This window comes from Dendrobates tinctorius, unplaced genomic scaffold (assembly GCF_039654945.1).
Source record: "Dendrobates tinctorius isolate UK_male_01 unplaced genomic scaffold, ASM3965494v1 ptg000011l, whole genome shotgun sequence".
In the NCBI taxonomy this organism is placed as follows: Eukaryota; Metazoa; Chordata; class Amphibia; order Anura; family Dendrobatidae; genus Dendrobates; species Dendrobates tinctorius.
In genome coordinates, this window is record NW_027361679.1 from 85,431,468 (window position 1) to 85,448,553 (window position 17,086).

Below are 17,086 nucleotides of genomic sequence, written 5' to 3' on the forward strand. Positions count from 1 at the left end.
CTGTTGTCGTCCAAACACATCATCTTCAACACAGCCTGCTGACGCTTACCACTAGCTGTTGGATAGTGGGACACCTCGTGTGCAACACTGGCAGCTGTGGATGGAGTGCTTGTGCGACTGCGCTCTGTGGACGAGCTTTCGCTTCTGGAGGAGGAGGAGGGTCGAACGCCTACAGCCAACTGTTTCCTATACCGTGGGCTAGGCAGCACTGTCCCACCGCCGCTGTCCCCTGCGGACCCTGCATCCACCACATTAACCCAGTGCGCAGTGATGGACATGTAATGGCCCTGGCCATGCCTACTGACCCATGTATCTGTTGTGAGGTGCACCTTTCCACTCACTGATTGCTTGAGTGCATGGACAATGCGGTCTTTCACATGCACATGGAGGGCTGGGATGGCTTTTCGCGAAAAGAAGTGCCGACTGGGTAGGTCATAGCGTGGTACTACGTAGGCCATGAACTCGCGGAAAGCTTTACTTTCAACCAACCGCTAGGGCATCATCTCTAACGAGATTAGTTTGGGCGTTCAAAGCCAGTGTACGCGGATGAGAGGATGAGTACTTTCTTGTCCTACTCAGAGTCTCTGGTAGGGTGAGCTGGACTTGAGAGCTGCATATGGTGGAACTAGCGGTGGACATGGCGGACTGAGAGAGGGTTGGTGATGGTGATGGTGTTGCTGATGGCCTAGATTCTGTCTTTCGTAGCAATAACATTGTGATTCCATGACTGCTTTGCCCTTACAACGACACCTCGACATTTGCTGCTGGTGGTGTGCTAACCGGTGGGCTTACAGTGGGGGAAGCGATGTAGTGTTGCTAACTACCTTCATTCGGAGCAGGTGCACATGTGGTACGTGAGGTTTGGTAGTCCGTCCACGCTTGCAAGTGCATGGTGGTTAAATGTCTAAGCATGCAACTGGTATTCAAATTTCTCAGATTTTTCCCTCGGCTAAAGGTCTTTGCAGTCTTTGAGACCTTGCACGCTGTGCTACTTTGACCATCTGGCCAAGCTGTCCTGCAACTCTTTTGGTTTTTGTAACACGTTTTTGGACTGCTACGGTCCTGCCAGATAACAGCTGTTGCGATGTCGTTGCCTGCTGCGGATCCTCCTCCTCCTCTTCTGAGCTATTGGCAGCGGCACCCTCTTCCCCCAATGGATGCCAATCTGGGTCAACAACTGAGTCATCCATCACCTCCTCTTCAATTTCATGTGCACCTTCCTCTGTGTCACCGTGTAAGGTGGTATAGTATGTGGGAAGGGGCACCTGAGTATCATCAGGGTCTGATTCTGCCTCAGTACACTGCGAGGACAATGTAGTGCTCTGAGTGAATGGTGCCTATGTCATCGCGTTCCCCACAGTGTGCGTCCTCCATCATTGGCTGAAAAAGGGCGCTGGAAGCATCTTTTGAAACGCGACTTTGGCGCTCTGTTCGCCCACCTCGTGGCCGACCTCATGCTATGGTCGGGTTTCGTTTCATGAAACCCGACTTCAGCGAAAGTCGGCGACTTTTGAATATGACCGACCCGTTTCACTCAACTCTAATCCTGACTGTCTCATACATAAATTGACTTATGACTATTTTGCATATGATTAGTTGATTAGTTATGCAAATTCTTGTCAAGTCATTGCATTGTTACTGATTTGCTCATGAAAATCTAAATTTACATTTTTATTTATATGTTAGTATTTTCTAAATCTACCTTTGGCTTTCAACACTGCCTGAATCTCTCTGGGCATACTCTCGATCAGATTCAAGCATGTTTTAACGGAAATCTGATCCCAGGTCATTTATACAAAGTTGGTGCATACTGGTCAACTCACTTGGGTATGTACTGTATACAGCTTTTTCTTCAACTCTACCCACAAATGTTAGATTGGGTTGAGGTCTAGGGACTGTGAGAGCCAAACGTGCACCTCTGCTTCATTGTATTTAAAACATTTCTTTGCCAATCTCAACTTAAGTTTTGGGTCGTTGCCTTACTAGTAGTGTTGAGCATTCCGATACTGCAAATATCGGGTATCGGCCAATATTCGCTGTATCGGAGTTCCGATATTTTTAAAATATCGAATACCGGAATCGGAAGTTCCCATAATGCAATGAGCCAGTTGTGTTAGCCATGTTAACTAATGGCATGGCTGTGATTGGCTGCTGAAATGATGTCATGATGCGCAGTCTGTGCGGGCCTGCCGGGGTCTATGCGGGCCTGCCGGGGGTCTGTGCGGGCCTGCTGGGGGTCTGTGCGGGCTGCCGGGGGTCTGTGCAGGCTGCCGGGGGTCTGTGTGGGCTGCCAGGGGTTTGTGTGTGTGCAGGCATCGTCGGGCTATGCCTGCTACAATGACAGTGATTGACACATTAGCCAATGATGGGACAGTTGTAGTCCCATCATCTGGCTAATGTGTTGAATGTAAAAAAAAAAAAACATACATACTACATATATACAACATTCATACAACATACATACATACTACATACTACATAAATACTTCATATATACTACATTCATGCAACATACATACATACTACATACATACTACATATATACTACACTCATACAGCATACATACATACTACGTACTACATACATACTACATGTATACTACATTCATACAACATACATACATACATACTACATACTTACTACATACATGCAACATGCTACATACATACAACATACATACTACATACAATACATTCATACAATACATACATATAGACATACAGTACATATAACATAGAGTACATACTTATCGTCACATGTCACTTTGATCCCCGAAGCCAGTGTCATCTCACTGTAAAAAATATTAAAATAACAAACAACCAATATACTCCCTGATCCGCAGAAATCAACGAGTGTCCCACGATGATCAGTGCATCACTGAGAGGTTACTATAGTTCACTGGTCTCACTTTATGGCAAAAGCTGCATGGGAACTTTCTCACACAGCAATGCCAAAAGTACTAGCGACTATTTTTTTACAGTGGCGGAGGAATACAGAGCGGAAGGATACCTACCTCCCGTCATTGTATTCCTGGAGCCCCTAGAGAGCGGTCGCATCAGCTGATGCTGCTGTTCTCCACGGGAGATCGTCGTGGGACACTCGTGGATTTCTGCGGATCAGGGAGTATATTGGTTGTTTGTTATTTTAATATTTTTTACAGATGACACTGGCTTCGGGGATCAAAGTGACAAGTGATGGTGAGTATGTACTCCATGTTATATGTACTGTATGTCTATATGTATGTATTGTATGAATGTATGAATGTATTGTATGTAGTATGTATGTAGTATGTCTGTTGTATGTCTGTAGCATGTTTTATGTATGTTGTATGTATGTAGTATATATGTAGTATGTACTATGTATGTATGTATGTATGTTGTATAAATGTAGTATATATGTAGTATGTATGTATGTTGTATGAATGTAGTATATATGTAGTATGTATGTAGTATGTATGTATGTATGTTGCATGAATGTAGTATATATGTAGTATGTACTATGTATGTATGTATGTATGTTGTATGAATGTAGTATATATGTAGTATGCATGTATGATGTAGTATGTATGTATGTTGTATGACTGTGGTATATATGTAGTATGTATGTAGTATGTATGTATGTTGTATGAATGTAGTATATATGAAGTATGTAGTATGCTGTATAAATGTTGTATATATGTAGTATGTATGTTTTTTTTTTTTTTTACATTCAACACATTAGCCGGATGATGGGACTACTACTGTCCCATCATTGGCTAATGTGTCAATCACTGTCATTGTAGCAGGCAGAGCCCGATGGGACTTGTAGTCCCATCTGATGATGCCTGCACACACACACAACCCCCGGCAGGCCCACACAGACCCCCGGCAGCCCGCACAGACCCCCGGCAGCCCGCACAGACTCCCGGCAGGCCCGCACAGACCCCCGAGAGGCTCGTACAGACCCCGCCCGCACACACTCTTCCCCCCTACCGAACTGGATGTGCAAGGAAACAAAGTGTTTAGTTTCATTCCGATATTTGTGCCCCATTGACTTGCATGGGTTTCTGGTATCGGAATCGGCGATACCCGATATTTTGGGGGTATCGGTCCGATCCAATCCGATCCGATATTTCCCGATATCGAAAGGTATCGCTCAACACTACTTACTAGAACACTATTTAGTCCTTTTCATACCGATAGTACTCAAGTGTACGAAGTTAGTAGTCTTGTAGGAAACTCACATATAGCTCAGCATTGAGACCATTAACAATCCTAGTCAAGTATCCAATGTTTTTTGCTGTAAAACAAACACATTTCTTTAGGCTTCCTCCACCAAACTTGACAATTCTTTGAAATTTTCAATTTGTTAGCCCTTTTTTCCCTTGTTTCTTCCTGACTCATTTGCACCCATCAGAGGTTAGTCTATTGACTTTCGTCTCATCACTCCAAATCACCCGTTTACATTCTTCTACTATCCACTTTTCGCACTGTTTTGCAAACTCGAGCCGACGCTTCTTAGAATATTATGCAATATTGAAGTTGAGGTTTCTTCACCTTTTTTCGGGCCACCATTCCAGACTTGCGGAACGTGCATTGCACGGTGCTTGTATGGACGTCTGTGATCTCACTTTTATGAAGTACTCAAGCCACCTCCACTGCCGTGTTTGTCATTGCAGAACTGATAGACCTTGTAATGAGCCAACTTGTTGACTCTGATATTTAGCCTTGATATCCACTTTTTGTCTTTAGCTGGATGAAGCTGATTCTCTTTTCTTGGGAAATCTTCTGTATGGCTGCTCCTTCTGTATGGCTGCTCTTTTCTTGGTAAATCTTCTGTATGGCTGCTTCTTGATTCAAACCAGTGACCTTTCACTTGGGAATCAACCTAATGACACACTGAGCTATTAGATAATGTGAGAACAGGTTGTAATTTGTTATATACTGGAAAAAAAGATTTTTCAGCCATCAGGAACAAAACGGTTACAATGCAGTGACATGACAAGAATCTGCATAACTATTCATATGCAAAATAGTTGCAAGTCAAATTTATGTATGAGATAGCCAAGTTGATTGTCTATAAAATGATGATAGTCTCACGTTCAATGCAGTGGTGGATGGTGAGACATGGAGTCTAAATTCAAAAGTTCAAAGCATTGTTATCCTTTTGCTTGCTATTGTATCTCTCGCGGAAGCCATAGTTTAACTTCTTCTTGTAACACCTTTTACCTTCTATTTTAGCTTGGAGTGATAGTGTCAGGGGATGATGAATTTCTCATTGAGCCACTGCCTCCAGGTGGAAACTATAATATGACCAGTGAGGGGACACCTCATGTGGTTTACAAGCGGTCTTCCTTGCAGCGACAGCACCTTGACGCAGCTTGTGGTGTAATAGGTATATTTTTAACCATTTTCTGCACTGTACAAATGTAGAGCCTGTAAATATTTCTAAATTAGTATGCATACCCATATATACTGTATATATATATATATATATATATACTGTATATACTGTTGAAACTGGAAGTTTAAATACACTATAGAAAAAGACACATATGCATGTTTTCTCAATATCTGACATGAAATCAGAATAAACCTTTCCCACTTTTGATCAATTAGGATTACCATAATTATTAATATGTGCCAAATGCCAGAATAATGAGAGAGAGAATGTTTTAAGCCATTTTTATCACGTACTTACTGCAAAGTCAAATGTTTACATGCACTAAGATTACTATGCCTTTAAACAATTCTGGACTACCAATATGATGATGTCATGTGTTTGGAAGCTTCTGATTATTAGAGACACATCTGTGAATGTATGTTAATGCACACCTAAAACACACTGCTTCTTTGTGTAGCATCATGGGAAAGTCTCAAGAAATCAGGAACATAATTGTGTACTTGCACAAGTCTGGCTCATCCTTGGAAATAATTTCAAGATACCTGAAGGTGCCTCATTCATCTGTACAAACAATTATACGCAAGCACAAACAAGATGGAAATGTCCAGTCATCATACCACTCGGAAGGATATGGGTTCTGCGTCCCAGAGATGAACAAGCTTTGGTCTTACATGTGCATATAAATCCAAGGACAATAGCAAAAGACCTTGTGAAGATTATGGTGGGAGCTGGTAAGATTGTGTCAGAAGTAGTGCTGTATCAACATGGGCTGAAAGATCACTCAGCCAAGAAAAAGCCATTAATCCAAAAGAAACATAAAAAAGCCAGATTAATATTTGCAAATGCACACAGGAACAAAGACTTTAATTTTTGGAGACATGTCCTGTGGCCTGATGAAACTAAAACTGAACATTTTGAGCATAATGACTAGTGTTGAGCATTCCGATACCGCAAGTATCGGGTATCGGCCGATACTTGCTGTATCGGAATTCCGATACCGACTTCCGATATTTTTTCAATATCGGAATTCGGCATCGGAATCGGAAGTTCAGTTGATTGACGGCCTGACGTCATCATGATGCGCGGTGTGTGCGCATCATGATGCGCCGTCATTTCGGGCCTTCCGGGGGTCTCTGCCGGCCTGCCGGGGGGCTGTGCCGGCCTGCCGGGGGGCTGTGTGGACTGCCCGGGGTCTCTGCCGGCCTGCCGGGGGGCTGTGCCGGCCTGCCGGGGGGCTGTGCACCCTGTGGGGGTCTGTACCGGCCTGCCGGGGGGCTGTGCCGGCCTGCCGGGGGGCTGTGCTGATGTCCGGGGGTCTGTGCAAGCATCGTCCGATGGGACTACAAGTCCCATCGGGCGATGCCTGCTACCATGACAGTGATTGACACATTAGCCAATGATGGGACAGTAGTAGTCCCATCATCCGGCTAATGTGTTAAATGTTAAAAAAAAAAAAAAATACTACATACATACTACATGCTACATACATACTACATATATACTACATACATACTACATACATGCTACATACATACTACATGCATGCTACATACATACTACATATATACTACATACATACTACATACATACTGCATGCTACATACATACTACATACATACTACATGCATGCTACATATATACTACATGCTACATACATACCACATACATACTACATGCATGCTACATATATACTACATACATACTACATACATACTACATGCATGCTACATATATACTACATGCTACATACATACCACATACATACTACATGCATGCTACATATATACTACATGCATGCTACATACATACTACATATATACTACATGCATGCTACATATATACTACATACATACTACATATATACTACATACATGCTACATACATACTACATACATACTACATACATACTACATACATACTACATATATACTACATGCATGCTACATATATACTACATGCTACATACATACCACATACATACTACATACATGCTACATATATACTACATGCATGCTACATACATACTACATATATACTACATGCATGCTACATACATACTGCATGCTACATGCATGCTACATACATACTACATACATACTACATGCTACATACATACCACATATATACTACATACATACAATACATTCATACAATACATACATAGACATACAGTACATATAACATAGAGTAACATACTTACCAATACTTGTCACATTGTTCCCCGAAGCCATTGTCTTTCCGGAATAAATATTAACATAACAAACCACAAAAATACTCACCCACGATCCGAAGCAGTCCACGAGTGTGTCCCACGACGATCTTGGGTAGAGAACTGCAGCATCAGATGATGCTGCCGTTCTCTACGGGCTGCAGGAATCCAATGACGGAAGGTAGGTATCCTTCCGCACTGTATTCCTCCGCCACTTAAAAAAAAAAAAGTCCCTAGTCTCACTTTATGCCATTGCTGTGTGGGAAATTCCCACACAGCAATGGCATAAAGTGAGACTAGGGACTTTTTTTTTTTTTAAGTGGCGGAGGAATACAGTGCGGAAGGATACCTACCTTCCGTCATTGGATTCCTGCAGCCCGTAGAGAACGGCAGCATCAGCTGATGCTGCAGTTCTCTACCCAAGATCGTCGTGGGACACACTCGTGGACTGCTTCGGATCGTGGGTGAGTATTTTTGTGGTTTGTTATGTTAATATTTATTCCGGAAAGACAATGGCTTCGGGGAACAATGTGACAAGTATTGGTAAGTATGTTACTCTATGTTATATGTACTGTATGTCTATGTATGTATTGTATGAATGTATTGTATGTATGCAGTATATATGTGGTATGTATGTAGCATGTAGTATGTATGTAGTATGTATGTAGCATGCATGTAGCATGTAGTATGTATGTAGCATGCATGTAGTATATATGTAGTATGTATGTAGCATGCATGTAGTATATATGTAGTATGTATGTAGTATATATGTAGCATGCATGTAGTATATATGTAGTATGTATGTAGTATATATGTAGCATGTATGTAGTATGTATGTAGCATGCATGTAGCATGTAGTATATATGTAGCATGCATGTAGTATATATGTAGTATGTATGTTGCATGTAGTATGAATGTAGCATGTATGTAGTATGTAGTATGAATGTAGCATGTATGTAGTATGTAGTATGAATGTAGCATGTAATTTTTTTTTTTTTTTTTTTTTACATTTAACACATTAACCGGATGATGGGACTACTACTGTCCCATCATTGGCTAATGTGTCAATCACTGTCATGGTAGCAGGCATCGCCCGATGGGACTTGTAGTCCCATCGGACGATGCCTGCACAGACCCCCGGAGCCTGCACAGACCACCGGCAGGCCGGCACAGCCCCCCGGCAGGCCGGCACAGCCCCCCGGAGCCTGCACAGACCACCGGCAGGCCGGCACAGACCACCGGAGCCTGCACAGACCCCCTGGCAGGCCGGCACAGCCCCCCGGCAGGCCGGCACAGCCCCCCGGCAGGCCGGCACAGCCCCCCGGAGCCTGCACAGACCACCGGCAGGCCGGCACAGACCACCGGAGCCTGCACAGACCCCCTGGCAGGCCGGCACAGCCCCCCGAAAGGCCCGTACAGACCCCAGAGAGGCTGTACAAGGGCAGGAAAGGGTTTTTCTTATTCCGATACCGGAAGTCCCATAGACTTGAATGGGACTTCCGGTATCGGAATCGGCGATACCGATACTTTTTTTAAAGATCGGCCGATACCATCCGATACGATACTTTGAAGTATCGGATGGTATCGCTCAACTCTAATAATGACTATCATTACATTTGGAGGAAAAAGAGAGAATCTTGGAAGCCTAAAAGCATCATCCCAACTGTGAAACATGGGGGTGGCAGTATCATGTTGTGGGGTTGTTTTGCTGCAGGAGTGACTGGTGCACTTCACAAAATAGATGGCATCATGAGAAAAGATTGTGGCAATACTGAAGCAACATTGCAAGACATCAGCCAGGAAGTTAAAGCTTGGGCAGAAATGGGTCTTCCAAATGGACAGCGACTCGAAGCATACTGCCAAAATGGTAAAAAAGAGGCTTAACCCCTTAATGACCGCCAACAGCGGCAGTTAAGGTTACTTATTCCTCACTGTCGCTTTTTAACGGCGCTTTTTAACGGCGCTGAGAAATAAGGCTATAGCGCCCTCCAGCATTTGAAAATCTCTGGGGTCTTGGCTACAGAAGGTTGTAGCTGAGACCCCGGAGAACATGATTCGGGTCTGTTTTTACCGACCATGGTGTTGTGATCACTGTTATTCACAGAATAACGCCGAGCGCAAAAAAAAAATCCTGGCAACAATAGGAGATTTTTATCACAGACCCTATCATAGTGGTCAAAATAAAAAAATAGTAAATCAAACCCACTTTTATCACCCCCTTTGTCAGGTAAAAATAATAAAATTAACAAAATGTATTTTTTTCCATTTTTCTATTAGGGTTAGGGTTATGATTGGGGTTATAGTTGGGGTTATAGCTAGGGTTTGGGTTGGGGCTAGGGTTAGAGTTATGGTTGGGGGTTATAGTTGGGGTTATAGCTAGGGTTAGGGGCTAGGGTTAGGGTTATGGATGGGGTTATAGTAGGGGTTATAGCTAGGATTTGGGCTGGGCTAGGGTTTGAGTTGGGCTAGGGTTAGGGTTGTGGCTAAGGTTAGAGCTATGGTTAAGGTTGGGCTAGGATTAGGGTTGGGACTAGGGTTAGAGCTAGGGTTAGGGTTTGGATAGGGTTGCGGTTAGGGTTGTGTTGGGATTAGAGTTGCGGTTAGGGTTATAGTTTAGGTACATCAGGGGGTCTTCAAACGCGACATGGCACCCGCCATTGAATACAAAATTGGCTGGAATCAAAAAGTCAAATAGTGCTCCCTCCCTTCTGAACCCTGTCATGCGCCCAAACAATGGCTTTCCCCCACATACGGCGTGTCAGTGTACTCAGGAGAAATTGCACAACAAATGTTGTGGTTCATTTTCTCCTGCTACCCTTGTGAAAATAAAAAAAGTTTGGTTCCAATGTAAATTTTTTGTGAAAAAAGTAAAATGTTCATTTTTTCCTTCCACATTGCTTTAGTTCTCATGAAGCACCTGAAGGGTTAATAAACTTCTTGAATGTGGTTTTTTGCACCTTGAGGGATGCAGTTTTTAGAATGCTGTCACTTTGGGGTATTTTCTGTCGTATTGACCCCCAAACTCAATTTAAATGTGAGGTAGTCCCTAAAAAAATGGTTTTGTAATTTTTTTTGGAAAAATTAGAAATCACTGGTCAACTTTTAACCCTTATAACGTCCTTACAAAAAAAAGTTACAGTATGTTTCCAAAATTGTGCTGATGTAAAGTTGACATGTGGGAATGTTATTTATTAACTATTTTGTGCGATATGACTCTCTGATTTAAGGGCACAAAAATGAAAAGTTTTAAAATTGCTAAATTTTCAAAATTTTTGCCAAATTTCCATTTTTTCATAAATAAAAGAAGTCATATCGAAGTCATTTTACCACTGACATGATGTACAATATGTCACGAAAAAACTTTCTCAGAATCAGTGCAATCCGTTGAAGCGTTCTAGAGCTATAACCTCATAAAGTGACAGTGGTCAGAAATGTGAAAAATTGGCTTGGTCATTAAGTACCAAATTGTCTGTCACTAACAAACTCAATGTTTTGGAGTGGCCATCACAAAGCCCTGATCTCAATCCTATTGAAAGTTTATGGGCAAAGCTGAAAAGGCAGGTGCGAGCAAGGCGACCTACAAACCTGGATCAGTTACACCAGTTTTGTAAGGAGCAATGGGCCCGAACTCCAATCAACTATTGAGATGACCCCAGTCATTCACTTTAAGGGCAATGGTACCAAATACTAATGAAATATACTGTACTTTTCGGATTATAAAACGTACTTTTCTCCCCCAAATTTGGGGGGAAAATCTGGGTGCATCTTATAATGTGGATATTCCTTACTAGCCATGGTGGAGCAGGGTCCCAGGGTCGCTGCTGGAGGAGGAAAGAGTGGCGCGTTGCTGCAGGCCGCTGGCTGGGATGAGGGGTTGTTCCGATGTGTGCCGCTGTGGGTGAAATTGGCTGCAATGCTCTGTTGTGTGGGGGGCTCCATTGACATTTTGTGAAAGCCCCGAGCCCCCCACATATTCATTACTGCTATGCAGTGACCTCTGGGAAAATGGCCCTCGGGAGACAAGATCTCGGCACCCGAGATCTCGTTGCCGAGATCTCAATCTGAGCGTGCGCCGCCCCAGCGACCATTTTTGCGGAGGCCACCGCATCGCAGTAATGGAAATGCGGGGAGCTCAGGGCCTTCACAAAATGCCAGCGGAGACCCCCCCGCACCCACAGAGCACCCCAGCCATTTTCACCCACAGCCGTGCACATCAGAACACCCCCTCATCCCAGCCTGTGGTCAGCAGCAACATGCCACACTTGCCTCATCCAGCAGCAACCCTGGGACCATGCTTTACCGCAGCAACCACCCCCGGTAAGCAATAAGATGCATGGATTTTAAGAGGCACCACCATTTTATTAAAAAAAGTTTTTTTTCCTATTTTTCTCCTCAAAATTTGGGGTGCGTCTTATAATCCGCAAAATATGGTAAACTTTTGACTTTGCAGTAAGAAATAAAAATGCCTTAAAATATTATCTCTATTATCTCTCTCATTATTCAGGCATTTGGCAAATATTAATAATTATGGTAATAATAATTGACCTAAAACAGGAAAGGTTAATTATGATATCATGTCAGATATTGAGATAAAACATGCATATGTGTCTTTTTATTTAGTGTAAGTAAACTTCTAGTTTCAACTGTATGTGTGAGCATGTTGTCATTCCCTGCAGTCATTAAATCTGTCAGGATGATGGGGTCAATTGTACTCTGCTCTATAGATAGGTACAAGTCCTGAGGTGGGATATGCCGTACATGTCTTAGATGATAGCCGATGTTAGATTGCATATGCCAAACAACCCAACCCAACTTGCCCTACTCAAACAGCTGGACCTTTTTTTCATAGCTTTTACATAAGACAGGGAAACACAAAGTTTTATTTACTACAAAACTCCATTGCTGCTTTTAAAATTAATATGGATACATTCACACATTACAGTTAAAGTGCAATTTAGGAAAAAAAAATTTGAAAATTGCTTGAAATTTTGCCACTAAGGCTAGTTTCACACTAGCGTTTATTCGATGCAGCACACGGCGCCGCTAAGCCCCACCCCCTGCCGCCTCCCTGCCGGCCCCATCCGGTCATCGACACCTACTATCGCACATGGACGCTTGCGATCTGCGCACCCTATCTTTAGCATAGGGTGCGCAGATCGTGCACTGGCCGTGAGTTAGTAGGATTTTGGCGTGCGCTGCGTACTTTTGAAGGTGCGCTGAGCGCGCCGAAATGTAACATGCTGCGTTCAGCGCGCACGGGCGCACCTTCAAAAGTGCGCAGCACACGCCAAAATCCTACTAGCGCACGGCCAGCGCACGATCTGCGCACCCTATGCTAAAGATAGGGTGCGCAGATCGCAAGCGTCCATGTGCGATAGTAGGCGGCGATGACCGGATGGGGCGGGCAGGGAGCCAGCAGGGGGCGGGGCTTAGCGGCGCCGTGCACTGCGTCGAATAAACGCTAGTGTGAAACTAGCCTAATTGGCATGTTTTTTAATGTGATTATTAGCCATGTGTTTCCTACAGGTAAATCATGTAAAATAAACATGCTTCACCTACAGTATGTAAAGTGTGCAGACTAGGGTGACCACAAAAAATCGATGTCGGAATTTTGTCCGTCTGGACCCCACAAAGCGATTCTCCTTTCCAGATATTGAGATAGCCAAAATTTGAGCTCGATCAAACGACGTTAACCCGTGCCGCTCGTCGTTCAAAGTTTGAAAAAATCCAAATTGAGGTATTTTAAGATTTAGGTATTTTGCGTAGTCTGTTAGACTATAAAGAATGTGACAACAACATTGCAGAAATAGCCCTGACCAAATTTTTGAACCATTTGTGGTATTTGAATGCAGAGTTGGTGGGATTATGGTTTTTTGATCCCACCATTACAGACAATGAAAAGTTGTTAATGGCTAATAAATTGCTCAGTAGCACAGATGAACCATCAGAGCACGCTAGGGTTGTAAATCCAAAAGTTAGGAAAGAAAAATTAAAAGAGGTAGGAAGTAACCGACTTTAACGACCTTCTGACAAAAGATGAAGAACAAAAGCAATATGTCCTGCAAGTTGTAAGCAAATGCCGAGCATTATATTCTGACGTTTCAAAAACTACTTTAACAAAAGCTCTAGAATAGATTAGATAACTATGTAAAATTATCAACTCATGTAGGTTAGCGTGCTCTGATGGTTCATCTGTGCTACTGAGCAATTTATTAGCCATTAACAACTTTTCATTGTCTGTAATGGTGGGATCAAAAAACCATAATCCCACCAACTCTGCATTCAAATACCACAAATGGTTCGAAAATTTGGTCAGGGCTATTTCTGCAAAGTTGTTGTCACATTCTTTATAGTCTAACAGACTATGCAAAATACCTAAATCTTAAAATACCTCAATTTGGATTTTTTCAAACTTTGAGCGACGAGCGGCACGGGTTAACGTCGTTTGATCGAGCTCAAATTTTGGCTCTCTCAATATCTGGAAAGGGGAATCGTTTTGTGGGGTCCAGACGAACAAGATTCTGACATTTTTTCCCCCCATATGAGATCCGGTCACCCTAGTGCAGACAATACCTGAATTGCAAAACTATTGCAGTTCATGGTTAAGGTATATATGGTTTTCAGTGTTAGCTAAAACAGGAATTTGGGCAAAAATATCCCCCCTTCACACAGTATATATCCTTATGTGAAGCTAACATTTAAAAATTCCACTTTACAAACCATGCAGATGTGTTTAATGCTCTGTAACATTGTTTTTTATAGGGATTGCTTTAATGTTATTTTAAGTATTTGTGTGTGTTCCCAAAAGTATTATATTAGTCACTGTTTTGTACAATATGACAGCTTAAAGGGAAATATTCTTTTAACAGATGATAAACCCTGGAGGGATCGTCAATGGTGGTTAAGGAACCTAAGACCTCCTCCGTTAAGGCCAATGTCCAATCAAACACAGCGTGGGCCTCTTCCACTTAAACGATCAGTTAGCACAGAGAGATATGTAGAGACCCTGGTCGTTGCTGACAAAATGATGATTGGCTATCATGGGAGAAGAGACATTGAGCAGTATATCCTCGCCATCATGAACATTGTAAGTATTACACCCAGACCATCAATAAACATTATGATATTTAGAAGGAATCTGTCAGGCGATTTATGCTACCCAAACCACAAGCTGCATGAATCACATTCTGTCTGCATGCTCCGGTATTCCAAAGAAAATATACTTTGAAGAACCCAAAAAAGATTGACTGATTTTTCCCTATGTATATGTGAGGGAGACTTCTGTCAGTCATTTACGATGCTGCTGGTAAGAGCTGGCAAGGGGTAATCAAAGTATATAATCTCTGCGCAATCTGGGCAGCAGGAATCGCCCAACAGGTTTTCTTAAATGGAGTCTGTCAGTAGGATCATCCCTCCTAAGCCAGCTCTATGGTTCTATGGGTATGTAGGTTGTAGGAGGCTGAATAAAATGATACATTGAAATCTGTGATCCGATGTCTTATTACAGAGAAATCCACATTTTTCTTAATATGCGAAAGAGCTGTTAAGATCTATGGGCCAGTTACAGATATTCCTGAGAATTTACTTCCAGAGCTTATTTTAAATGAAAGAGGATGTTACCAGTGTGAGACAGACAATCTGCTCTCCTAATCTATAAGTCTTACACTGGTAATGCCCTCTTTCATTTAAAATAACATCTGGAAGCAGACACTCGGGGAGATCTATGTTCTGCCCATAGTCCTGAACTGCTCATTTGCATATAAGAAACACATGGATTTCTCTGGAATAAAATATCAGATTACAGATATCAAGGTATCATTTTATTCAGCTTCTTCTACGTGTCCATGTAGACGGCTTAGTAGGGTTGATCCTACTGACAGATTCCCTTTAAAGGTTTTCTTTAAAATTATTCTTTATATTCTGCCTTTGTTCCATTGATTTTAAGACTGATATTTTCTTGTTTCCTGGAGGTCAGGTTGCCAAACTTTTCCAGGACTCAAGTCTGGGGAACATTGTGAACATAATGGTGACAAGGTTAATCCTCTTGACTGAAGACCAGGTGAATTTTAAAGGATATTAATATAATGAATACATTCAAGCCCGAACCAGTTTTATAATTTTCCACTGGAATTAAGTGTGACCATTGCTCTAGGATTTACTTTCACACATAAAGCCATAAATTGCTAATTGGTTCATGCGAATTAATGCTAGACCAATCACTTTTTCAACAGCCCACCCTGGAAATTAATCACCATGCTGGAAAATCTCTAGACAGTTTCTGTCGGTGGCAAAAGTCTATTGTAAGCCGTAACGGGAATGCAATCACCGAGAATGGCATTGCTGATCATGACACTGCTGTCTTAATAACCAGGTACACAAACTAAAATTAACTACCATCTTTTTACTCTTACTTTCAGTCATGGAGACACAGCTGATGCAGATTCAGTCACCGCTTAGTAAATAGTGAACGGCGGCTATTACATGGCCTCATCAATGACTGACAGCCAGCTTAGCTCTCTTGCACTGCTGACCCAGCTGTCAGTCACTGCCAGGCATGTGGTTAGAGCTTGCTATGTACTGAGCGGTGACCGAAGCTGCACCAGCCATGGATGAAAGCCGGAGGTTGCCTCTAGAGATAAAGTTTCCTTCCGGTAGCTGTGCTTTCAGTGCAGTAGCCGCACAGCTTTAGAATGTAATTGACCTGAATATTAACCCCATATCTGCATGTTAAAAGCATTTTTTACATGACAGGTTACCTTTAAGTGCCTTTGATTTGCAAGAAATCAGAGTTGTTTTATACTGTCCCGCTGTACATACACAAGATCCCATCCCCGAAAATAAGGAGAACCGGGTAAAAATAGTATCGCGGCTCTGTAAGTCCAATGTAGGACAGTTTGGTTTTTTGGTATTTGCTTAGTTGTGAGTTTGCTCTCCCCAAAATCCAGAAACATGTATGGACAAACCTACATTTAGCAGTTCAGAATCCTTCCAGCAAATGTTTGTGCAGAAAATAAAATTGATGAATTAATGCATCTCACATTATTGTGCTAGTTTCCAATGATTGTGTGTCTGTTTTCTTTCAGATATGACATTTGTATTTACAAAAATAAGCCATGTGGAACACTTGGTAAGAAATAAAAAAGTAACGCCCCAGGCGAAGGGTGCATAGTATTCTTCTCCACCTAGATTAAACATTGAATAATATAAACATTTTCATCATATACGTCACGTAAAGCCACTGGAGAAACCAATCACTCAGCTCTGCAGCAAGCAAATCTGTTTCCTGTAGTTACAGTATAAGAAACTTCCTTTCTACAACTTCCATTGGCAGATTTGCATAAAATATGGGATAAAATACTAACTACTGTAAATTATAGGCATATTAGAATTCTGCAAAACATTCTGGCATTGTATAATGTACAAGGCCTTATGCTGAATGCATTTATATGGAATCACTGAAGGTGAATCCTAATGTGTTTTTTTTTACAAATTAT

At 42.2% G+C, this 17,086-nt stretch overlaps 1 protein-coding gene across 1 annotated transcript in view; it reads left to right on the forward strand.

The window, feature by feature from the left end:
* Nucleotides 1–17,086, forward strand: part of ADAMTS10 (ADAM metallopeptidase with thrombospondin type 1 motif 10) — a 322,067-nt gene that overhangs the window by 162,078 nt on the left and 142,903 nt on the right. Inside the window, exons 5-9 of the mRNA XM_073544180.1 lie at nt 5,221–5,374; nt 14,462–14,679; nt 15,568–15,651; nt 15,824–15,963; nt 16,676–16,719. Coding sequence (XP_073400281.1) covers nt 5,221–5,374; nt 14,462–14,679; nt 15,568–15,651; nt 15,824–15,963; nt 16,676–16,719 — 640 coding nt within the window. The remainder of the gene's footprint in view (nt 1–5,220; nt 5,375–14,461; nt 14,680–15,567; nt 15,652–15,823; nt 15,964–16,675; nt 16,720–17,086) is intronic.